The 25,193-nt window shown below is 54.6% G+C and overlaps 1 protein-coding gene across 3 annotated transcripts in view; it reads right to left on the bottom strand.

Annotated features, from left to right (window-relative positions):
• Positions 1-22,658, bottom strand: part of UNC5A (unc-5 netrin receptor A) — a 59,280-nt gene extending 36,622 nt beyond the window's left edge. For all 3 annotated transcript variants that reach the window (XM_036884766.2, XM_036884767.2, XM_036884768.2), the window contains exon 1: positions 22,297-22,658. In XM_036884766.2, the coding sequence (XP_036740661.2) occupies positions 22,297-22,366 (70 nt within the window). In that variant the 5' untranslated portion in view covers positions 22,367-22,658. The remainder of the gene's footprint in view (positions 1-22,296) is intronic.
• Positions 22,659-25,193: the final 2,535 nt, after the last annotated feature.

Raw genomic sequence — 25,193 nt, 5'->3', positions numbered from 1 at the left:
CACCTCTAGGGGAAATAATTTTCAAAGTTTATTCCCTGCTGAGTGCAGCAGGATTTCCTGTTACTGGTTTTAAACTTAACCTCTCCTGAGCTTTGGTGGGGGCCAGGAGCAGGGAGGAGTTCCTTCTGTCAGGCTGGGATTCAGTGAAGGAGCCCACGTTCCCTTCTCTGTGCCCCTTCTGATTTTATAGATTTCTACCATATTCCCTCTTAGCTTCTCTCTGTACACTGAAGTTGTCCCAGACGAGCTAGTCTGATTTTATGTGACAGTTCCCCTCTCATCACAGCTCTCTCAGTAGCAACCACTCACAGCTGTACTGAACTTTACAGTCACCTACACATTGTTATCTGTGTGAGATCGTTCTCTCACCCTTGTTAAGCAAGCCCCCAGGGATCTTTACCTCCATTTCACAGATGTACAAACTGAGGGTAAAGGAAGGGAAATGAATTACTCAGATCATGTAAGTTAGTACTAAAACCCACGTTTCCCCCACAGTCTCGGGCTGGTGCTCCCCTAAGGAGACATGACCAGACTGTTGGGTGCAGGTACCTCTCACTCACGTGTCGGGAGGTTGGGAGGAGGGAACATTTATGGCATGTTTCAAACTTCCTTCCCAACCATGTCCAGCCTTCTATTGCCCATCTGGGGCTCCTCCTTAGGAAAGAAGCTCCAAATACTCTCCCCCAGACACTGTCCACATTATTTTCCCTGAACTAAAACTCACTGGCCATTCTCTGCCCAGCCCATTGCCTTTCAAGATAAGCGTTTCCTAAAGCTTATCCCTCACCAGTTTGGCATTTTACTACCACCCAGGAGAGTTTAGATTTAACTGCAAACTTGGTGATTTCACTATACACATTCTCTTCCAGATCTTTTATTTAAATGTTAAAAAAAAAAGATTAGCTCCAATTCTTGGCTGAGCTCTCATCTTACACTTCTCTATCCAGAAGACTGTTTATTAATTCAGACCTTTTGTTTCCTTTCTTTGTCAGCTCCTTATCAATGATAAAATAGTTGCTTCCGGTTCCAGATGAATCCATTTGAAAACACACTTACACATGGGACACTTAGGATACAGAAGAGGACACATACACACTTTCAATGCATCCATTTATATGGATGCTGGTGCCTCTACAGCCACGCTCACAAGTGTTTACCCTCACACCCACACTTCCCTCCACACTCACTGACACACCTGCATGCTGAGGAGGGACTTGGCACTGCCTTTTAAGGAGCTCAATGATTTCATGCTTGACAGGAGGGAAGGGGATGGAGCCAGGTAGGGAAATGCCAGCACATGGGAGAGATGGATCAGAGGATCTGGAGCATCTGGAACTGTTGGGAGGGGATCAGGGAATTTCCTGAAATTTGGACTGGGGTGGTTAGACAATCGTGGATGAGGACCTCTCTCAGCCATGGGCAGGGGGCCCACCTAGATGCCCAGATGCCCCCACCTGGAGGCATTCACATATGCCTTACACACTGAGTACGCACAGGATGTGGCAGGGGGCCTCTGTTCACATTTAGAAGAGGGGCAGGACTGGCAAATGGCCCTGAGCCTCCAAGGGCTGGCATCCCTACTTTCTAAGCATGCAGTGAGGTTACCTTCACCCACAGGCACATACTTCCTTTGTCACAGCAACAAGGCAGCCTGTGGCCAAAGGCCCCATTCTCAGGTTCATGTCATGCATGAGAACACCTGTCACCTCACCAAGCCACCCTGAGGTTACCTCTCCCTGGTCACACTGCCTACAGAGTTTAAGGGTTGCCTAAAGTGCCAGGCAGGGGACTGAGATTTCTCAACACTTTCATGAGAAGCAACTGCTGCCATAAATCTCAAAGGAGGAATGACTCCCAGCCTAGAGTCATATGAGCACCAGCCAGGGCCTAGAGCATGCCTGTCAACCTCTCACACTCCATTCTGTCTTGGGGCTGCCACACTGGCATGTCTCCCCTTGCTCCCTGGCATGGGGGGGGCCCAGTGCCAGAGAATGGAGATACTAGGCTGGCCTCCACAGGAGCCCTCTCAGAGAACTGGGAAAGGGTGAGGGAGGGACACTGTTAAACTGAGCTGTAATCGGCACACCATCTCCCAGCACCTGGGACAGCTTCTCCCTGGGAGGGTGGGATGGGGGGCTCAGGCTCCTGCAGGGTCACATGCAGAGGAGGAGAGGGAGGGCAGAAGGCACTTACACTGCTGGATAGATATGTCTCTGAGCAAGCAGGGCCCCGCTCGGTTCTGCATCTGTCCTGCTGCTTAGGAGTTCTGAAATCAGATTCCCTCCTGTTCTCTTTTTCATCCTCTCCTGGCGTTTTTCTTCCCCTCAGGGTCCTCAGAGAAGGAGGCTCCATGGAAAGATCTTTAAATGAATGGCCCCTCCTGGGCCCCCAGGGAATATATTAGAGTTCTGAAATGATGGCCAAAATGGGGGAAGTAATCCAGGGGAGACAGGGAGACATATGCACAGGCTGGGCTGCTAACGCCAGCCATGCATCTCGGCAGCACTGGGGAGCCGAGAGCCACTTCTCACGGGCAGACAGGACAGGGACTGAGAGGAGGAGTGAGGAGGGGGACACTGTCTTAGCGCCTTCTTTGTTCTCCTCTGCACTCCCAACAGCATGCAATTACTTCATTTCTTCATTTATTCCCTGGCTCATTGCCCACCTCCTCCGCTACATCATCAGCTCCGGGAGGGTGTGCAGCTCCACTGTGTTTCCAGGCATCCCCAGGCTCCAGCTGAAAGTCCAGCACAGAGAGGGTGTGCAGCAAACATTTGCTGAAGAAATGAGTTGGGGAATGAACAAATGAGCGGGTGAGTGACCTGCAGCCTGCACACAGGCCCATCCAGGCCAGGCTCCTGAGGTCATTCAGACAAGCCCCACCCCAGTCCTGGGCAATGGCCTGTGGATTCTCTGAGTTGGCCGCTCTCTACCCAGACTTGACGTCAGCTCCAGATGTTCCTCCTGTGTGCTGGGACCTAGCCAATCACCCGAATCCTGGAGGAGAGGGTGGTCACCATATATGCCAGTTCTATGCTTCGCACCAGGTACAGAGGAGAGGATCTGAAAAGGTATAAGCCTCGCGGAGGCCAGCCCAGTGCAGCCCTTGACTCTCCTCTCACTTCTCTGCTTGCGGGGTACCAAGCCCCACCCTCCCACCTTTACCACAGCTCTGGTACTGTCCCTGCCACAGCCACGGGGCGGGCCTCACCAGCCCTCATTTGGACTATTCTGGTTCTGAGCTTTTATCTCTCACCCACTGACCTGCCACTGGGCCACCATGATCCTTCTAAAACCCAGATCTGATTACATGGTCTTCCTGAATTAACATCTTCAACAGCTACCCATTATCTCTAGAATGGTTTGAAGCTGCTTGGTGGGGCATTAAGGGTCTTGCATAATACGGACTCGACTTATTGTCACAGCCTCAATTTCTGCCACTGTTACCACGGCAACAGCAAGGACAGCTAATGGGTCCCGAGTTCTCACTACACACCCTGCCCTAAGCTACACATTATGACACAGACTTAATTGATCCCCTCATTCTATAGGATAGGCGAGCAGTATCCCCATTTTACAGATGAGGAAAGTGAGGTGTAACTAAAGCAGCTAAGTGATTTGCTCCAGGTTGAACATCAATAACAACAAGAATTATTCTTAGCACTAAAATGGACGGGGCTCTATTTTAGCTCTATTCCTGGCAGTTTTCCAAGCATTTCACAACTGTTACCCCACTGAGTCTTCAGACCAGCCCTCTGAAGTCAGACTGCCAGCCAAACCCTTGAGCTCTACACGCCTCACTTTCCACATCTGTAAAATGGGGAGCATAATGACAACACTGCCTCAAAGTTCTACAGGGTTGCCATGAGCCAACGTGTGAAAGAGCTAGCAAAAAGCAGGGCTGTACCCAAGCAGTGGCAGGCCATGATATGCTTTAGGAAGATGCAGGCACACAGTGAGTTGGGGTTGGTGGAGGGGAGGACAGATGAGTCCTCTGCCAGGAGGCAGTGAACGGCCCCACCGTCAGGTGCCAGGGAAGGACCAGCCCTGGGCAGTGAAGGAGTCCAAGGTGGTGTCCAGGGCATGGGCCCTGTGTGGCTGCAGGATGGCAGGGCCATGGCCTAAAAGGGTCATGGGGAGAGGGCCTATTTAGGGGGACAGGCCCACATGTCAGCCCCAGCCCAACACTGGCACATTTTCCATGAAACAGAAAGAGAGGTTGATCCAAGATCCACCTTGCAGGAGCAGAGCCTCCAGGACACTCCTATGTACATGTGGTCTTGAACACTCCTGGCTGAGAAGGTGTATCCCTGCTGTCAGTAGAAGGATGATGGACAAAAGGGGTGCCCAGGCCCCTGGCATTGGAGACTTGGCCCCAGGGACAGAGAGAGGGAGGCTTAGGGGGCTCCAAACCAGCTGACTAGAATTGCCAGCTGCAGTCCCATAAATCGCACCCTGGCCCAGGCTGGCAGTCCATTAACATGAAAGATTTTATCACACTTTACAACCTCCCTGTCTTGTACGGCGACAGCAGGTAATTAAAACAATAATTGTTTTCTGATGTTGCTTCTGCTGAACGATAAAAGCTACCAGTTATTTTCCTTTCACTGGGATAGGGTGGAGGAGGGCTCTGTCTGGGGGTACAGGTGTTAGGTACAGGGCCACAGACGTTTGGGAGGCACAGAAGGGCGAGGAAGGGCCACTACAGAGAGAGGCCTGCAGGAGCCTGATTCTCCCTCGGCGAAACTCTGCACATGTCCTGCCATGCCATGTCAGTACACAAGCAGAAACATGCCACACATATGCCCCCTGCAGGCATGTTCTGTACGCCCAGATCTTAGCTGCCCTGTGAGCTGTTCTGGCGAGGGCCACTCTGCTTGGGAGCCCCAGGGAGGGGAGGAGAGGGCTGGCAGCAGCTCAGACCTGGAGGAGCTGGTCTATCCAAAGCCCCAGGGAACCCCTAATAGTGGACCCTATCCACCCAGAGAGGGAGGCACAGGCAGGCTCCAAAGAGCAGAGGTGATGAATAAGGAGGGGAGGGTTGGAGGCCTGAGAGTACCAGCCCCAGTGCTAATGAACTTGTACTTCCCAGGCGTTCTGAGCCTGGCACACTGGAGGTGGCTTGCCTGGGAAGAGCTGGGATCCTTCAAGTCACACAGAGAGCTTGATTCCAGGATGAGAGGACACATGGTATGGTGAGGGGTCTCCTGCACCCTCTGAACAATCACCCACCTACCCACCCACCACCTGAAAAATGCTGAGCCTCTACTTAACGCCAGGCACTATTCTAGGCACAGCGGACAGAGTGGTGAGCAGGCCACAGTCCCCCAAAAGTGTATGTTCTAATGGCGGTGGGGAAGGAGGAAATAAACAAGTAAACAAGTCACTAAAGAAGGTCACCTCTGATGTTGTTAAGTGGTTTGAAGAAGCTAAGACAGAGTGACAGGCTGCTACTTAAGTTTGGGGGCCAGAGGGAGCCTCTCTGTGGAGGTGACTGAGTGAGGCTGAATGACATGGAGAAGAGGGAAGAAGCCAGGGTAGGGGTGTGGGACTGGAGCTTCTGGGTCCCGGTATCCCCAAGGGACCTTAGACCACATGGTCTCCACCCCCCATCCTCCAACTTGCCTATTCCTTGCCCCCCTCAAACTCCGCCCAGGAAGCCCTTGGTGGGCATGGGTGGGCATGGGGTGGTACCTGGCATGAGCTCTCCTTGTGCTGGTGCCCACAAATGACATACACCTGGGGGCTCCCCCACCCCCATATCCCCCCCAGTCCTCAGTAAATCACCCTGATGCTTTAAAACAAATACTTCTTAATCACTAAAAATTGAAATGATTTCATGTGAAAATGTTAATGTATTCGGAATCACAGCCACACACTGCGTCTGACAAATTAGCACCCAGCCCGCTGCATTGTTTGCAGCTACATTTATCCTGGTGATGAGACACACACACAAAACGGAGCAGAGGGGTGGCGAGGGCAGCTCCTGGCTGGGGTGTGCACAGACAAAGGGGGAGGGGGAAGGGATGCAAACAGGGCTCAGAGGGCGGAGAGAGGCTAGCTTCCTCCCTGCCCCCCAGCCTGCCCACTGCCTGCTGCTGTCCCAGTGCCCCTGACCTGCCCTTGGATGCTGGTCCTGGACCATGGACTCCCACACCAGGTAGGGCTGGCTGGCCTGGAGGCAGGCTCCACATGAACTCGGGCACAAGCCAAGCAAGAGCACTAACGGAGGAGAAAACAATTTTTGTAAGAATTTAATATAGCAGAAATAAATGTTAGGATAGGGAGAAACTGAAACCCTCCTGCATTACTGGTAGGAACATGAAATGGTGCAGTTGCTGAGGGAGTGTCTGGCATTTCCTCAAAAAAATGAAGCCTAGTATTAGCATATGACCCAGCAATTCTACTCTAGGTATATACTCAAGAGAATTGAAAACGAGTGTTTAAACAAATACTTGCACACAAATGTTCAAAGCAGCATCATTCACAATAGCCAAAAGGCAGAAAATTCAAATGGGTGATAATGGATAAACCAAATGGGGTATATCCATACAATGGAATATTATTTAGCCATAAAAAGGAATGAAGTACACTGACACATACTACAACATAGAGGAACCTAAACAACATTATGCTAACTGAAAGAAACCAGACATGAAAGGCCATATATTGTATGATTCTATCTACAAGAAATACCCAGAATGGAATCTACAGAGGTGGAAAGCAGGTTGGTGTTTGCCAGTGGCTGGGGAAAAAGGGGAGTGGGGAGTGATTGCCAATGGGCTCTCCTTCGGGGCTGATGAAAATCTTTTGGAACTAGATAGAGGTGATGGTTGCACAACACTGTGAGTGTACTAAATGCTACTATATTGTGCACTTTAAAATGGTTAATTTTGTTATGTGAACTTCACCTCAATTAAATATTTATATTAAATATGTATATATACATACATATACATACATATATATGCATCAAAGTACTTGAGAAGGGGGTGAATCTCAATTTATGGGACTTCCTTCAACTCATTTTCTGGGCTAGCATTTGTTAGTGGAAGGTGGTGGGGGGCAGGCACTGAGACTGCAGGGTGGTGCTGAAGTGGCCTGCCTTGCCTTCTTCCCACATCCTCCCCCGTCCCCTGCCCTCACCCTTGCTCTGCTTCAGGATCAGCTTCATGACAGCCCAGGCCTGGGTCATTCTGGATCATTCTCCACATTTTACAAAGGAGTCAGAGGAGTATGTCCGGCCTGGGGTTCACACTCTAACCCAGGTCTCCGGATCCCCAGTCCACGGTAGTGTCTAGCCACCCCAGACTGGGGCTGTCTTGTGTAGCAACCCTGCCTCCAAGTTACCTACCTCACGCCCACTGGCCTTATCAGATCTGCCTCAGCAACTCTGTGCCTTTCTGGAAGCCGGGGGCACATAGCATAGATGAGCACAGGCAGAGCTTAGCCATGCTTCCGCTTGGCCCAGCCCCACACTTCCCTGTGACCAGACCCAATGGTCCCTTTAGTAACCAGGTTCATTCCCACCTCCCGGCTTCTGCATCCATGGCTGGTTCCTTCCTGTTATTTGGGCCTCGGCTCACATGTTGCCTCCTCAGAGAGGCCTGACCATCCAGTCTAACTTGCCACCCAGAAGACCCACATCTAGCTCACTCACTGTCCCATGGTCATGCAGCCTCTTTGTCTGCCTTCCAACTCCTGAAGAGCATTCCTCATTATCTACCTACTTGTTTATGGTCACCTCTTCCCGTTAGAATGTGAGTTCCTCAAGGGTAGGGTGCCTGCCTTGCTCACTGCATGTCCACAGTTCCTAACGCAGGGCCCGCCCACAGGAGGTCCCCCATCAACGCTTAATTAATGACTGATGGGCCCCCATCTTCACCTAGCCCTGTCCCCAGTTCATCCTCTTCACTTTCCTCAAAAGCTCACTGGGGGCCTGGGCCTTCTGCCCTGTTCCTTCCACAGATGGTGCTCGGAGGGGCTAGGCCTACCCACAGACGACTGATGTGCAAGTGCTTGCAGATGCTAAACCAGCACGCGTGTCCCGGCCCTGTTCCCTTTGCTCAGGTCCCTCCTCTGAAGGCTGCACCTGATCCTGAGCCTTTCTGGCCCTAACATCCTTCTGTCCCAGCTCTACAATTTCCCAATGGCCTCCCGCCCTACCCACTCACCTCTTCCCTGCTCTCTACTGTTGGTTTCATGCTTCCAGAGCACAGGCACCTAAGTGGTCCCTCCCAGCCTCCTCCCACCACGTGTCCTCCAGGCCTCATCTGCCTGGTCTTTCCCTGAAGCCTTCCTTGTGGCTGCCTCCCTGTCATTCTCAAAACTTTAAATTCCTCCCCGGCTCCTATTGTTCTCTCTTTGGCCTCCTTCTGGCTTCCTCAGAACTCCCCCCAAATCATCCTTTTCCATCTCAGCTGCAGCCTTCCCCAATCACTCCTTAGAATGGGATCCAAGCTCACAGTGCTCATGACCAGCTCCTTATGAACGGGCCTCTCATCTCCACTTCCTGCCCTCACTGCAGCTCAAAGGGCCAGGCCCTGGGTTCCAATAATCTTTTAGTTATTTCTACCTGACTATCCACCACCACCTCAAACTGAATAGGTGAAATCTAAGGCCCCAAACACAGGCTTTTAGAGCTGGAAGGAGTAGGGTGGGGGATGTGCCTACACATGTCCTCAGCTCCTGCCCCGTACTGAGCACTGCGTGCAGGCTGGAGAATGCAGCAGGTAGGCACGGCCTGCAAGTGTGCATGGGCAGCAGGGGTACACAGGCAGTGGAGATGCACACCTGCTGAGGTGACAGCCAGGTTCCAGCTCCTGCCCACCCAGCAACATGGGCTCTCAGTGCCCAAATCTAATTTTTTCAAGGAAAACCTGGAACCCAGATTTTTATGTGAATTCTCTATTTTTTAGAACATTGTATCTTCCACCTGGAGACTGAATGCCTAGCACACTGCCACCTGGCCACCTCTGGGTGGGGGCTGTGCTCACATCGTCATGTCTTCCTCCTGGGATCCTGTGGCAGGCCCCTTTCAAGTACAGGGTACCAAAACCCAACTCAAACTGGCATAAGCCTAGAGTGGGAAGTACATGGCTCAAAGGGGCAAGGCTGTTGGGGCAGCTCAGAGGATTGAAAGAAAAGCCGCAGGGACCTGAATATCTGGGGCCTTGAGGCCACCAGGACCGTCTCCTTGTCTGCTTGCCTCTGATCTCCCTGTGCATTGGCCTCAGTCCCTCACCAGACAGGCTCTCCTTACACAAGGAGGAAGTAGCTGCTACCAACCCAACAGCCCCACTTGACTCTTCACAGCTGCCAACCCCAGAGGCAAAGGGTGACTGCTCCACCTCCAGGTGGGAAAAGCCATGAGAAGGAGCCTGATTGGCTCATCCCAGGTCATGTGGCCACTCTGGACCAATCACAGTGCCCAGGATGTCCATAAGGATTTACCTACTAAAGTCCTTTCCCTGGGGGGAAGGTGGTACGCCATGATTGACAGTCCCGCCAGGACCACATGGTCTGGGGATGAGGTCTCCTAAGGAAGGGTGGCGTTGCTGTGCTCCTGAGAATGTGTGCTGAGTAGTCAAAACAATAGGCACCAAAGAAACTATAACATCCTGTGAGATGGGATCATCCCTTCAGAAAATCCAGTTCCCAAAGGGCAAGAAATTCTCTAAGGCAGTGAGTAAGGGTGGGGCCGACAGTGGAGTCCAAGTCAGTTCCAAATCCCTGTCCTTTCACCTTTACCATGGAGCCTCACCAAGGTCACCTGCTGTCCATCCCAGTCTCCCTGACAGGTCCTGACAGGGCCTGCCTGTTTCAACAGCCCCACGGATGTAGAGCTCACTGCCTGCAAGGCCACCTGTGTCACTGCCTGTTAGAAAGGTCTTTCTTAGCCTCCTGTCTCTTACCTGTCGGTCCTGACCTAACCTCTAGGGCTACTCAGAACAGAGCAAATCCACTCTCCCCACCTGCCGTCCCTTCATTAAAAAAGATAACCCCATCAGCACCCTGACCTTTTGAGGACTTCTTCCCTAGGACTTGACTTTAAGTCTTTCCCCTGGTTATCCACAGCATCTATGAACCCTGATCACTCTCTCTTACATTTCCTTTGCTTAACTTGGCCAGAGCCAGCTTCTGTTGCTTGTGGCCAAAGTGCCCTGACAGCCATGCTCCGGATAGTGCCTGGGGGGTGGAGCTCCCTGGGGGGAGAGCCCTCTAGTTCTTTTGGCTTCTCCCCCTTCACAGCTCTCCATCCTTTTACTGCTTCTGACATCACTTCCCCAGGCGTGAAAGCTCTGAATCATGTTTGCCTCTTCCTGGTCCCTCACCCCCCAACATGCAACATCCAGAGGCTCCTCCTTTCAATGTCTCCCACATCCATCTCTCTTACTCCATCCCCGATGCCTGCTTGCTGGGAACGGAGGCCTCATCATTTCTTGCCTGGATGACCATGGCAACCTCCTGGCTGGTCTCCTTGCCTCCAGCCTCTCCCTGCTCCCATCTATCCTCCATGCGCTGCCAGATTAATCTTCCTTAAACACTGCTCACCTCCTGTCACTCTGCAGCTCAGTGATGTAGCCAGCCCTGTCACTGGCTGGTCCCCCACAGGCACTGTCTGCTCCAGCCAGGCTGTGCCTCCTAGCTCCCTGTACGTGTGCTGTCCCAGGGAATGCCTGCGCGCTCTCCCCCCTCACCCTCTGGCCCACTCCCACCACATGCCAAGGTCCCAGGCAGAGTCCCTTTGCCCCCCGAGCCCGGTGGCCTCCAGAACTTGGGCAGAGGAAGGGATGCAGTCAGGGACCAGCCCCAAAGCCAGAGTCCAGGCTGTAGGCCAGCAGGTGGGTGGTCCATCTGGGTTCTCAGTGTCACTGTGGGCCCTGCACCCTCTCTGCTCTGCATGCCCTGGGGGCCCACCCAGCTTCCAGGCTGTCAGGAGTCATACCTGGCCAAGTCACTCCAGTGAGTCATCCTTCACCACATCAGCCTTCCTTCTCAAGCCCTCTCAGGAAAGCTCCTCACCCCAGAACAAGCACTTCCCCAAGATTCTAGACCTACATGGCCCTGCCCTTGACACTGTCAGTGCTGTTAGCGGAGGACCCTGTGTCCCCCACCACACACACATGCTTCAGGGCTGTGTCACAGAGGGAGACCCCAAGTAGGCATACCTGCTGCTGGTCAGTGTCGGCAGCAGCGCCCATTTAGAACATTTACTGTGGGCCTGGCAGTGGGCTAAGCATTCCACATGGAATATCTCATCCAATCCTCACAACCCTGTGAGGTAGGAAACTTTCATTATCCACATTTTCCAGATGGGGAATTAAGGCACAGAGAGCTAAATTACCTCTCTGAGGTCACCCAGCTTAGGATTCTAACACACATCATCAGCTGCAGAGCCCCAGCTCGTAGTGTCTCCAGTGACTAGCTGTGTCCCCACCCCTCGGCCCACCAAAGAGCCTGGTACTCAGGAGAGGCTTTTCCAAGCCTAGGGAGGTGAAGGGAGGCAGAGGCCTGAGGAGCCTGTCACTCCCTTCCTGTGACCGCTTCTTCAGAGGGCCAGGGTGGCCAGGAACAGCAGTGTGCCTGGAGCCATCTCATCCTGGTTGACAAGAGCTCATCATTAAAATTTCTGGAATTTTGCAGGCTGGGTGAGATCACATAGCTACCTTAAAATAGGCCATAGTGGGAGTATTTACACCATGGAAATTGGCAAAGCGGTCCCCCAGCTCTCCCAGCGTATTAAAGTATTAAACATTTACCAGCATGGCCCTGCTGAGGAGGGAATGCTGTCCACCCTCAGAAGGGCGTCCTGGCCTTTGGGTGCCAGGCTTCAGGCAATCCATGTCAAAAACAGGTGCCCCAGTGGAGCCAGGGGTCTGAAAGGAAAGGGGTCTTGAGAAGACGAGGCAGGACTCAAAAAAGGACCCCTGGCTGAATGATCCCAAAGCATCTGGAAGAAGAAGGTCTCTAGAAAAGTGTCAGGGCAGCTCCAAGACATCTAGGTAGGCTCCGATTCTGACCAGACACACCCAGTATGGAAACATGGCCCCAAACCAAGACAAAGCCACCGGAGAGAGATGTAGAGTGAAGCACATGAGAGGCTGAGCTCAGGTCCGGCTGAGGCTTGTGGGAAATGCCAAAGCAACATGGCAGGGGTGAGGAGGTAGGGAGCTTGGAGGAGGAAAACCAGGACCAGACAGATCTGTTGATGGGGGGCTGGCCTCCGGGGAGCTGGCTTTCCCACCCTACCATTGTTGGCACCTGAGGACACCAAACCGGAGAGGCAGGACAAACTCTAGGAAGAAAGTACTGGAGACCAAGGAGAGGAGCTCAGGAGAGGCTGAGTGGTTGTCCTGAATGAGTTTGGGTCTCTTGGTCCTAATAAATCAAACCCCAGGTCCTGGCAGGGGACCTGTTGAACCCCACTGCTGACCTCTGAGAAAGTGGTAGTGGAAGCAGTCATGGGGCAGGAGATGCGAGAGCTGCAATCTTGTTTTCAAAAGAGGAAGAAAGTTGGATTTGGTGAATGCATCAGTTTGGATTCTTTAAATGCAAGCAACAAAACTGGTTCTCAAATTTAAGCAAAAAAGGGAGAGTACTAGTGAGCAATTGGGTTGTCATGAGAAGGGACAAGAGGCTTAAAAAGCAGTCTGTGAAGTAGGAAGGGAACCAGGACAGGGGAGATTACCTGTCTCACTAGGGCCCTGCGGCTGAGAAGAAGGGGCGCCCAAAACACCCACTAAAGCCATGTACAAAGGAGAGGTCGTGGGGTCCTGGGTGGGACTGGGAATGGAAGCTGAAAAAATACCCAACCCAAAAAATGTCCACTGGAATGGCCAGAGCCGGGTGAACCCAATGCGGGCTCCAGGCACGACTCTGGTGGAGCTTCCCAGTCAGCTGCAGGTGACCAAGGGAAACAGGCACACTGAGACTTGCTAGAACCTCCACAGACCCAGCCCTCCAGACCAGCTTCCCTTATTATAGGGTTACAGTTCTAGTAGATCAGGGCCAGACTGGAAACAGTGTGTCTGGATTTCAGCCAGCACCTGATAAATTATCTCAAGATCAGCAAATGGAGATATATGAACCAGATGACAGCACATTTAAAGGAATGCAAAACCTGTTGAACAGCCAACATTGTTTTCTACGACAGCTGATTAAATAGCTAATACTTGATCTAGTTTCCGGGCTTTACCTGCAAGCCTCGGGCTGTGTCCTTGGCTCAGCATTTTTATTAAATACTTTGGCAAAATGTACTGATGACACACTGGTTAAATCTGAAGACAATGTGCCCATCACTTCTCAGGGGACAGGAAGCTGTGAGTGAGAGCAAACAGGATGGGTAACAGGACATTGGCATAGGTGGCTTGGGTTCAAGCTAACTGCATAACCATACCCCCTGGCTCTGGGGATTGGCTCATGTGTCCTGGCACTTGCGTTGGACCACTTCAGAATGATGGGGACATTTATTGGATGGCTGAGGGGAGAGATGTTCTTTCTATGCCCTGGACTGGGCCTGCAAGGATATAGCCCTGGTAAGTCCTGGCAGCTACTTTGGGACTATGAGTGGAGAGGGTGCTGGAAAGTGGTGCCAAAGCCCCGGAGAGCAGAGATGAGGGATGGATCCTGGTCACATTGTTATCCCTGGATCCAGCCATGCCTGAAGCCAAAGCTACCATTGGTCTTTCAGTTACATGCACCAATAAGTCTCCTTTTTTCTGCTTAAGTCAGTTTGGGTTGGGTTTTCCAACATCTGCAACAGATGAACGTAGTATCCTATGCTAGTCCAGGCTAAGACATTGTGTCACAGTGGAGTGAGCTCCTGGGACTGACATCCAGAGGCACATAACAAGGAGGTAGGGGGCAGAGAGGGGTCTCAGAACCATCGACATGATGAACAGTTGAGAGGACTGGAGATGTCTGGCCTGGGAAAGAGCAGAGAGGTCCAGGCAGGAGCCCTGTCTTACATAACTGAAAAGGGGGAAGCCGTCCTATGTGACCCCAGAAGGAAGAGCCAAGAGCCATTTGGGGAGTTAACCGGGAAGGCTTCCTCCTCATTTTAAGAGGCTTTGAATAGCTCCAGCCACCTTAAGATGTATAGTCCCAGTCAAGTTGGAAAACCAGCCTCCAGAGCATTTTATAATCCAAGTCCTGTGGCCTAGACCACCCTGCTCAGATTTAGGAAGCAGCCACACCCAGGTGGGGCCAGGAGACATGATGTAGAGGGGGACACAGGCTAGGGTTCACTCTCCAGAAGAGGGGATTAGCCGAAGTTGTCAGAGAGAATCAGGGTCCACTGACTTTCTCCTGTTGTCTTTCATGTGCATGGGTACCAGGCAAGGCCCTGACAGTAATGGCCACTCAGGACAGGGTTCTGCTCTCCACCCATGTGGGTTCGGGTAGATGAGGGGGTCAGGTTGAGCAGTGACAAGGTCCCCGCCCTGCCACCTCTCTGAACTTCAACGTTCTCATCCAACAATTGGGGCTGTCCTGAGTTTCTGATCAGTTGATGCAGGCAGAGCCCAGCACACCATTATTACTATCACCAAATTAAGAATAAAAAATGTGACAGTCTACAGCCACGGAAGGCTTCTCTACTTTCCCTCCAGGCTTCTCTCCTTTTAGCAGGAGCATGAGTTTGGGTGTCAAAGACCTGGATTGGAACCTCAGGCCTGGGTAGGATGACCAGGACCTCGGGAAACAGGGACGTGGAGAAGTGGGGGCCTAGGGAAGCTGTGCCCTGCCTCATCTGTAAAACGAACCGACGAGAGCAGCGCATTTGAAGCCCCTGGCCTACAGGAGGCGTGACCGCAGTGAAGTCAGCCCGGAGGGCTCTGAAAGTCCTACAGCCACCAGACCGCCAGCGGGGGCCGCAACCCAGCCAGGTCTCCGGAGGCCCGAGGAGGACGGTCGGGGGTGGGGGCTACTCTGGACTCGAGGAGCCGCGGAGGCCGGCGTGCCCAGAGGCTGGTCCCTGCTTCCCCGGCGGCAGCCGAGCGCTCAGGCAGGAACTTGTTAACAAGCCCCGAACAAAGAGCCGCTAATCCGGCGGGCGGCCGAGGGCGGGCTGGGGGGCGGAGGGATCCCGCCCCTTCCCCTCGCCGGGCGGCCGCCCACCTTACCCCGCGCTCATCACCGCGCCCAGCCGGGCCTGGAGCGGGGGGAGCGGGGGGGGGCGGAACGCCGCAGGGGGCGCCCCTCCCCAAAGCCCGGTGCGCGGGCGCAGCTGCTAATTGCTAATCCCCTCGGCTCGGGCTCCCATTGGCTCGGCCACCCGCCGCCCCACCGCCGCTCACGTGTCCCTCAGCTCGCCAGCCCCAGGCCTGCCTCCAGTCCGGGACCCCCGCCCGCCAAGCTGCCCAGACAACGGGGCAACAGGGTAGGGATGGATTTTTGGAAGGGGGTTGCCTCTGACCGCGCCGGGGACGCTACGGAAGCACACCTACCTGCCAGTGCCTGGCACCCTATTTTTGGTGGTGGTGGTGGTGGGGTGATGTGGGGCTGGAAAGATACAGACGTGGGAAAACCCAGCAGCCCCTCAACTCTATATAGCCTCCACCCCAATTAGGAGGGGTAGGATCTAATTCTGGGGGACATCCTGGCAGGCTACCTGCTGGACATGCTGGGGTGGTGCACAGAGGTCCCACACGCTGTCCTACCTGGAGAGATGAAGAGCAGAGGTGGGATACAAGGGCCATAGCTTCCTCTCCAAGCGCCCTGCAGCCTTGCTCCTGCTGTCAATCTAGACTGACTCCCCCTCCCCAAATCTCAGCCACGGATTTGCCTGGAGCTCAAGGTGACCCTGAGCCTTCCAGACGGACACAGCTCTGACATCCAGGCTTTGGGAGGGGCCTGCATCTGGGGGACCACCCATCAGGACACTGGCCTCTTGGTGCTCTCTTCAGGGCCACCTCCCACAACTAAATGGGACCAACAACTTGCCGCTTTGTGGCCTACCTGGGGATGAGCAGCTGCCATTCAGGCCTCTCCAGATCTCTGTGGGTCTCACCCTCTCCCTCACCTCAAACAGGGCTGGGGTGGGGAGGGGTGGTGGACTTAAAGCTTTATGCCCTACCCCTGGGTGTCAAAAGAGGCAGAGAAAAGATGCCAGGCCTGTCCCCTACCCCAAAATGGGGGCCTCCCCTCACACTTCTGCCCTCCCACCTTGACCCCTGGCTGTACTGCCTCCTCCAAAACAAGGTTGGAACAGTGCCCTCTGCCATATCCAACAATGTCATTTGCTAACTTTTATCCAGTGCTTGCTGTGTGTCAGGACTGACATGCATCAGTCTGCCTAAGTCCCACAGCAACCCTGCAAGGTGATCCTTTTACAACTCCTTCTTATAGACAAGGAGACTGAAGAGGTGCAGGGAGGATCTGGATCCACAGCCAGGACTAGGGTGAGGTACGGGCAGGGGTGAGAGGGGTAGGGTGGCAAGAGCACAGAATTTAAGGAGGCAGACCCTGCACTTGCACACCTTAAGTTCTGCACTGTAGGCACTTACCATACCTCACCCCAGACCCAGCCCTGGCCCAAGCACAGACCCCAGAGTCTACCAATGAAAACATTCTACCAACTCCTTTATCTGCTCCCAGGGACCAAAGGCTGCCTACAGTATGCAACATCAGTGTCTGCGATGAGGGTGGTCATCAGGTGCTGCTACACTGGCCTTCTGGGAGCCCTAAGAAGGCCCGTTTTTGCCATAAGGGGTGTTCACCAGCTAAAGCAGGACCTGCTTCCTGACTTGAGTGCTGGGACTCCCAATTCCCACCACTGCTTCACAGCCAACTTTTGGCCCTGCCTCAGCAGCCACCTGGTTCTACGGTAACACAGGCAGCTGCGGCCAGGGTGGTTAGTGGCTTTGGCAGGTACTGGCCAAGTGTGAGTGGTTCCTGGGGGAATCTGCTGCTCAGTGCACGATCCGTCCAGGCTCCCAGTCAGCCTTCCTCAGCATACCTCTGCCCAATATAGTCATCAAGTCCAATCCTTTAGTATACAGAGGCAAAGAGCCCAGAGAAGTTAAGTGATTTGTCCAAGATCACACAGCAATCAAATGGCAGGGCTGGGATTAGAATTTAGTTATATCCAGGGCCCCCCACCTGCCTTTGTTTTTATGTTGCGTATCAGAGTGGATTATCAGCACACAATCTCAGGGCAAACTGAGTCGAAATCATCATCTTCATAGAACTCCATAAACAAAGCTTTTGGCACACGGTTGGAACTGATGTCTGAATCTGGCCCAAGTTCTTGCAGGGGATGGTGTGTATACAGATTGGAGGTGGGGGTTCTTCCAACTAGAAGCAATGACTCCTCCCTGAGGCTCCTGTCTGAGGCTGAAGCAACAACACGTATTTTTGCCTCCTATTTCTAGGCTTGGGCCCTAATGATGCTTCCCAGCTCTGTCCTAACTTACGGGAATATGGAGGAAGGATACAAACAAGCCATGGTGCCTGTTCCATGTTAGGGTTCACCCTGGAGCACTCTCTCTGTTGCCCAGTATATCTCCTTACTATAATCCCAGGAAGCAAACGTGACCCACCCTACAAATGTGGAAATAGGCTGAGGAATAAAAGTTCCTTGTCCAATGTCGGGCAGTTTAGACTGAAAGCCAGGCCTGTTTACAAAGCCCCTACCCTTTCTACTCCACCTGACAGGAAGAGAGGGAGAGGCTCCCCAGAAGGCAGGAGGACTTGTCGATGCCACTCCCACGAGAGCCGACCAGAGAAGTGAAGGGGTGGGCCCCTAGAATAGATGGCAGGAAGCTAAGCTCCATGTAAGTGGTGTGTGCATGGTTGGGGTCCACGGCCAGATTTCGTGGAGCTCAACCTCAGAAGCCAGGAGCCCCATGTAGGTACCACACAGAACAACCCAAGTTGATGTCAGTTGTAGCTCTGAGGCTGGGGTGTGGCCTGAGGTAGAGGCCACCAGGAAAGACTGACAGGTTCAGGATGGGCAATGCGGTGGCTCGCTGCCCCTCAGTCTCCCCTTCCAGCCTCTTGAGTCTGCAGGACGGGACCCAGGAAGACGTTATTTGCAGGAGAAGACACCCATCTGGGCACATATATGCCTGGGAGGGATGGAGGTGGGCAGGGAGGTTCCTATGCAACAGACCCAGGCATACAAGCTCCCTGAGGGACTGCAGACACACACCATCGTGTAAGCTGGTTTGTCATCCATGTGAGGCGCTGGGGCACAGCTACCCCAGCTTTAACTTGCTCATGCTCACCTTGGACAGGTCATTTCTAGCCTTCCTGGAGTGCGCCAGTCTGTGTTCACAGAAAACAGGAATGGGAAGGGCTGCTGAGGGCGGCAAAGCCAACTTGTGTCCCCTCCCCAGCGGCAGCAGCTCTTCCTGCCTAGCCCGAGGACCCAAACTCAGGCTGAGGAAATGAAGAGAAAAAATAGGCACTTGCCTGGTGGTGACTCGGGGCATGTTGGGGGCTGAGAGCAGGGTCACAGCACCAAAGAGAATGGTGATACTTGTGGGGAGCCTGGTGTGAATGAGGAGGTGGCTTGGGCCAGAGGCCTTTGGCAGCTACACCAGGCCCCACGTGCGTCTTTAGGGCTGAGGAATCCAGCTCTGTCCTGTGACTCAAAGCTCATCAGTGTGCCTCCACCGCAGCACAGGCCCTGGGAGGGGTTGGGGGAGACCTCCTGGAGGGTTTGGATTTGACGCTGGGCGCTGAGACAAGCAGAAGAGTAGAGACTGTCAGCAGGATGGGCTCTGGGTGTAGGTCTGGACAGAGCCAAGACTGGGCTGTAGGGTGAAGAGCGTGGCTGGCGGGGCCAAGGGGCACCAGGTCCTTCAAGACAAAAGGAGCTAGAGTGCAGACACCAGAGCCTGTCTGGGGCTGTGGATGCCCAGCCTGCCCTCCGCTGAACCTGGGAGGACACCTGACCTCCCAATGGATCAGCGCAGTCAAGCGCAGTGATCAGATGATTCCCTAAGGGCCCCCAGGCTCCATGTGGGACTTGACCTGCAGACACTTGGGAGCCACAGAAGGCTTGCTAGTGAGGTCCCAGCCTGGGCACTATGGGCATTAGCCTAGGAGGGCGATGAATTGAGGTGGTTACTGACATGGTCCAGGTGAGAAAGATGAGGGAGAAAGGGGCTAGTCAGGGGGGCAACAAAGGAGGAGAGGGACCTGAGCAATGTCACGAGTAGGACTGAACTGGAGGACTTGGTGCCAGATTAGATGTGAGGGTGAAGAAGGGAAAGTCAAGAGAGGCTGTAGTTTCCAGCCCTGGGCTGGAGGAATGGGGGTAGAGGGGCTGGCAGGATCCCTGGGATGAGGGCACCACAGGAGGGTCTGCCTGGAATAAGCAGGCCCAGGCAGACAGGTGTGTGGGTACACATGCCCCAGAGAGCAGCCAAGCCCAGCACTGGGACTTTTAGCAACGCCTGCCTCTGAGACCACATGCTTGAGTGCACAGGTCCAGGGCGCAGAGCAGCACCAGGCAGGAGGAAGTGATGTGAGACAGGAGGGGCCCCTAGCTAAGGCCAAAGGTGGCTGCTCCTAGGAACCAGGCCAGTGCCTCTTGGCTGGGAGTTTGGTACATGGATCAGTGCCAATCCCTGGGCTCCTGAGGCAACCCCTCCCAACATGGGCAAGGGGGGCAGGCAGGCCCATCAGAAGATCAGCCCTCTCCTGGGGATACCTGGGGGGCACCCAAAGCCCAGCCTGCCCCATCCTCAGGGCAGAATGAGTGACAGCAGAGCATCTCTGAGCACTAAAGAATGAAGTTGCCCTCTCCTCAACCAACTGATGCAGTCTGGGGTGGGGAGTTGACAGAAGGGTCCAGGAGCAGCCCTGAGGATGGGGATGGGGCCTGAGGAAGAGGCCACCAAGAAAGACTGTTGGGGTCAGGATGGACAATGCCACAACTCAGTGCCCCTCAGCCCTACGTTCCGGAAGAGCCAGTACCCATAGGCCCCTCCCCCCAGGAGTGTGGAGATCTGTGTGAGAGGAAGACCGACAGGTGTGTGTGCCCCATAGGGGAGTGGGGACAGGTGCCAGCTGTGTGACTGGGTATGAACAAGAAAATCCTGTGAGACAGGTGGGGGGATAGAGGGGTCCTAACTGGGTGTGTGAACGGACCGGCTTTTGTGTGAGGAAGCAACAGAGGGTGGGCGCTTGACCTGGACAGCAGGAGGCTGCAGTCACACGGGCCCCCTGCGCCCCCTGCCGCCTGGCTGGCCGTCCCTCCTTCAGCCACTCGCACACACATTTTTCACTGGCGGTTGCCAAGGAGCTGATGGGCGGTGCGGAAAAGAGCTGGGGTCATCACAGGGCCAACGTGCCTGGGCATATCTGCTAAGAGTTGCGGGGAACAACAGTAAGGGGCCCCAGATGAGAAGGGACCTTCCATGCCCTTCAGCAGCTTCTCCCACAGGCCTGAGAGTTGATGCTGGTAGGCAGGCTCTGCTCCAGGGCAGCCCTGCAGCATGGATGCCCCTCTGCCAGCTCCCTGGACAACCTTGGAGCAGACCCCAACAGGTGCTCCACCAACCAGGGATGCAGTTCCCCCACTGTACAGCCTCCTGAGGAATCCGTGTGGCACCCCTCTCCAGGCCATGGTGCCCTGATTCACCAGCACCCATCACCCCTTTATCTTCACATGCTCACCTGTGCAACTCACCACCATCACACATGTGCAGCAGGCCATGTCACACACATCATCTGGCCACACGCATACCAATGCTGCACACACTGCCAGTCCCCATCATCACCAGGGCACACATGCCAAACCACAGCCCTCACACATGCTCACGTGGGCAACATGCAGATATGGCCAGAGCCCTTGCACACACATCTGACTTGGTAAACACTTCCTCGGCACCTACTTGGTGTCTGGCAACACCTCTCCTGTGTGAGGAGTATGAACACCCCCAGCTCACTATGGTCAGTGGTGCAACCTGCAGCCCTTGAGTGTTGCACACATACCCCTAACACACACGTGTGCAATATGAACACACACCCCGCTTGGTCAGGATTAGAAGCGAGGTCAAGGGGCAGAAGGGTTTGTTAAAGTGAGAATTTGGGGAAGATGATGGGGTTATGGAGAGTGGAGGGGATGGGGTAGAGGGAGGACTGGAGGCACAGGATGGGGAGGTTGGCTAGGCAGTGGTGGGTGCACCACACAGAGACCCTTTAAGGAAACAGCCATCAGCCTCAAACATTGGGCTGGTATCCGAGCTCTCACTCGTTTTCCTCCAATCAGTCTGCCTTCACATTTCAGGAATCCCAATGCTCCTTTTTGACATCCCCTGGATTTAACAATGGCCTGGCCAGGCTGGAGGGCACCCCTTAGGTTCTTGGGACAGCAAGCATCAAGAATTGCTAGGGCAAGTCCCCTGTCCCCTTGATCACACCAATGACACCCCCATACACACACAAATACACATACAGGCTCAGCTCTGCCAAGCACATGGGTGGGGGGCAGAGATCAGGAGGCCCCAACAGCTCAGCTCAGGTGGAAGCTCAGGGAGAGCAGACAAAGGATGTAAGGAAACTCCCCCCTCTCCAAGGAGGTGGGCTAAGGGCTGAGTTACAGAGCAGGTTAGGGTGGCCAACGGGACATGAAGGGAGGAGTAACGGCGGTGCAGTGAAAGGGAGGGGGAAGCAGAAACGCATCCACCGCACACAACTCTGGGCCCCACCAACTGGGGAGGCCCGGAGTCACAGCCCGGGTCAGGGGCCGGGCGGCTTTGATAGTGCGCGCTGCGAGGACTGGGGGCTGGTGTATGCGCCTTCACGCCCGTGTGTGTGCGTGTGCGAGCATGTGTGGCAGGGACAGAGGAGGACACTGTTCTGGGACGTGGGCAGAGGCCAGGTGCCAAGCTGGGAATTGTGAGTAGATGTTTGGGGCAGATGCTACAGTGAAGAGGAATCTTAACCTCCCTTCTCTATTTCCTAGGCACTGGGATGTGGTCAAATCCCTCTTATCTGCGACCCTCGAAGTCGGGCTCCCCGGGGCACTGATTCAAATCCCCGACCCTGCTCAGGGCCGGGCAACCAGCAAACTTCCCCCTCCCGGAGGCGTGGGGCGTCTATACTCGCCAGCCCTGCGCACTGACAGCTGCTTCTGGACTTGGCAGAACCCAGGCTTCCGGGAAAGCGCGCGGGGAAGCTGCGCAGCAGCGAGAGGCTGCCCCCGCGTCCCGCCTCCCAAAGTTTGGCCTCGGGGGGCTCCCAGCCGGGTCCGGCAGCGCGAGTCAGGACCCCTCAAAGCAGAGAACGTTCGCGTGCACGGTCCCCCGCAAGCCTCCCCAGAGCGCGCGCGTGACTCACCCGAGCCGCGGAACCAGGCGGAGAGGGCTATGCCCAGGAGCGCTGGCCACAGGCCGGGCCGGACGGCCATGGCCGCGGGCGGGCAGAAGGGCCGGGCGCGAGGCCCCACGGGCGTGCGGGGGTGGGGGCGGCTTTCAGCGCCTCAGCCCAGAGCCCCAGCCCGGGGCGCTCACGGGGCCCATGCCTGCGGACTGCGCTGCCTTGGGGAGGCCGGCTGCGAGGTGCATGCGGCGCGTGGCTCCCCTGGACACCGGGAGCACAGCAATGCAGCCGGGGCGGAGCGCAGCGCTAGCCGCGCCGCGCACGGAGCCAGCCGCCGCGCGGAGCCCGCAGCCCGGGAGCGGGCCGGCGGGCGCCGCAAAACCCGGACTGGAACACCGGAGCGGGGCGGAGGCAGGGCGGGGCGGAGGCAGGAAGGAGGGGCCGCGCCGCGCGCGCGGCCACCCCCAGCGCCAGGGATCCCTCCCAGCGTTGCCCGAGGCTCCCCCGGGGAGGGGCTGGGGTAGTGCGTGGGGAGGCCTCCCACTGCCCCGCACGGTCTCCTGGGACCGGGCCAGGAGTCTGAAACCCGGAGTGGATCAGTTCTCCGGATCCGGGCTCTCCCGGGCCCTCCAGCCTGCTCACAGGTGGCCCGGGAGGGGCCCAGGACTGCGGCGACCCCGGCGTGGCGCCAGCCTGCAGAGAGCGGCGCGGGGCAGGGGTGCCCGGAGCAGGTTCCGCTGCAGTCGTCTCCCCGACCCCACCCGCCTCCCGGCCGCGCTCCGAGGCCGTCAGCGTGCCGCGGTACGCCACTAACCCGCGGCTTGGATAGGGGACTGCGGGAGAGCGTACGGGTCCTGGTCCGCGCGCAGAGGTGCGGCGGCAGGCCAGATTTGGGGCCACGCGCAGTATCAACCACGTAGCCTGGTGGACCCCAGTGTGACCCAAGGTTTCTCTACCCCACTGCGCCATTCGCCTAAGGAAAGCAACCCCAGAGCGCAGCGTGTCCCGACTAGGCGCGCGGTGTTTGCGCCCTGAGCGCGCACGGCGTCCGAAACGTGGGCGTGAAGGAACTAGCTGCGCTTTGGGAGCTAGAGAGACCTGGGGTAGGGTCTAGGTGCCTTAGCTTTCTAGCTCTGTGACCTTGGGCAAGTCACGTCGTCTCCGGGAGCCTCCAGCTATGACGGATGCTGAGTCTCCTGTTCCCCACCCCCATTCCTTAATCGGGTTAAAATAAACAGAGGGTTGCCTTGAAGGAGAAGGGAAATGACAAATGTGCACCATGTGCACTAGGCGAGTGTCATAAAAAGAAAGGGTCCTAGTCTGGGTAGGGAGGAGGATGAGAAGGGTGAGGGCAGGGTCGCAAACTAAAACGCCTACAGGGGCCAGTCGATAATATAAATTGGTGCTGCATGCTTGGCCATTTAGGAATGGTCTTTGCTTCCACAAAGAGATACATGAGCTCTCTATATTTCTTGAAACACAAGGCCCCTCTATCTGTCTTTTGTTTTCTACTTTTGATAGAGAAAGGTTATGAGAATTGATTTGCTTTCCTCTTAACTCTGCTATAAAAAAAAACATCAGCCAATGTCCAGATGCACATCTGCACACTTTGGGCTTCAGCACTAAAGAGGCGTTGGAAGTCCTGAAGAGTGAGTATAGGGTCTCATCTAAAGTAGCAGCTGACTTTTCTGTTCCAGGTGCCACTGGGGCTGGGGCGGGGGGTTGGAATTGAGGCCCGGTATGACCATATCTTCTACATTTTCCATAGAAACCATTATATGTGAAATCATCCAATTAAAAATTTTTAACTTTAAAAAAGTTAACCTCATATGAGCCCAGATGAAAATGTCCAAAAATATCCACCAGCTTCTGTTTTTTTAACTCTGCTTTAGGGACTGCTTGTATGTATGTTGTGTTAGGAGACCTGATTACACAATTGGTGTGTGTGTGTGTGTGTGTGTGTGTGTGTGTGTGTGTGTGTGTGTGTGTTTGGGGAGGGGAGCAGTGTGTGCCTAGGCTGCTCCCTCTGACACTATGCCCTACCCCACCAAGGATAGGTGGGTGGGACAGGAGAAACAGTAACAGAGCCTTCATTTGGGGCCTCTGTTTTGGGAGAGATGATTAGAAACTGGGGTTTGAGCACTGGAGGGGAAGTAGTTGAGGACAAAGGACTGGAATTGGGGGCTGGGATATAAGATGATATCATAATGGTGCGTGTTGGACTCTGCTCTGGCCTTGACTATGTTAACAGATTGTTTTGATCCTCACATGCAAAACTGTTAAATGAACATTGTTATCCCCATTATACAGGTGAGGTAACTGAAGGTTAGGGAGAGGAAATGCCTTATGCCTAGGGCCAACCTTCTTCAATTATTGCAGGGCCAGCTGATATTGGTCCCTGGGAGGTTTGACTTCAATGCCCATGCTATGTCCATTTCTTCCTTCTACTGTTTCTGCTCTAGGATTAGAATTTGGGAATAAGGTTTCAGTTTGGTTGCTCTGTTCACTGCTCTAGCCCTCTCTCTTTAGCCAGTATTGAATTGTCTGTGTAACAGTCAGGACAGACCAGGTTATGGTGAGGTAATGAATAGTCCCCAAAGTGCAGTGGCTTATATCAACAAAGATTTATTTCTCATTTGTCGTCATGGGTCTCCAGCTCCAGGTCATCTTCAAAGACCCAGGCTGACAAAGCAGCCCCTCTGGAGTATTGTTGGTCAGTGAGTTAGAGGAAAGGAGAGCTCTGGAGGTATACCCACCAGCAATCAATGGCTCAGCCAGGAGATGACACACGTCACTTCCACTCGCAATTAATTGGCAAGAATTGACCCACCCAAGGCCAGGAAGTGCAATCCTCCTATGTGCCTGGAAGGCAGTAGCTGAAATATGAGGAAAGAAGCAATAATGATGTTCATGGC

This window comes from Manis pentadactyla, chromosome 2, assembly GCF_030020395.1.
Source record: "Manis pentadactyla isolate mManPen7 chromosome 2, mManPen7.hap1, whole genome shotgun sequence".
NCBI classification, from domain to species: Eukaryota; Metazoa; Chordata; class Mammalia; order Pholidota; family Manidae; genus Manis; species Manis pentadactyla.
The sequence above is the reverse complement of the archived record's forward strand: the minus strand, read 5'-3'. Positions and strand labels throughout refer to the sequence as shown.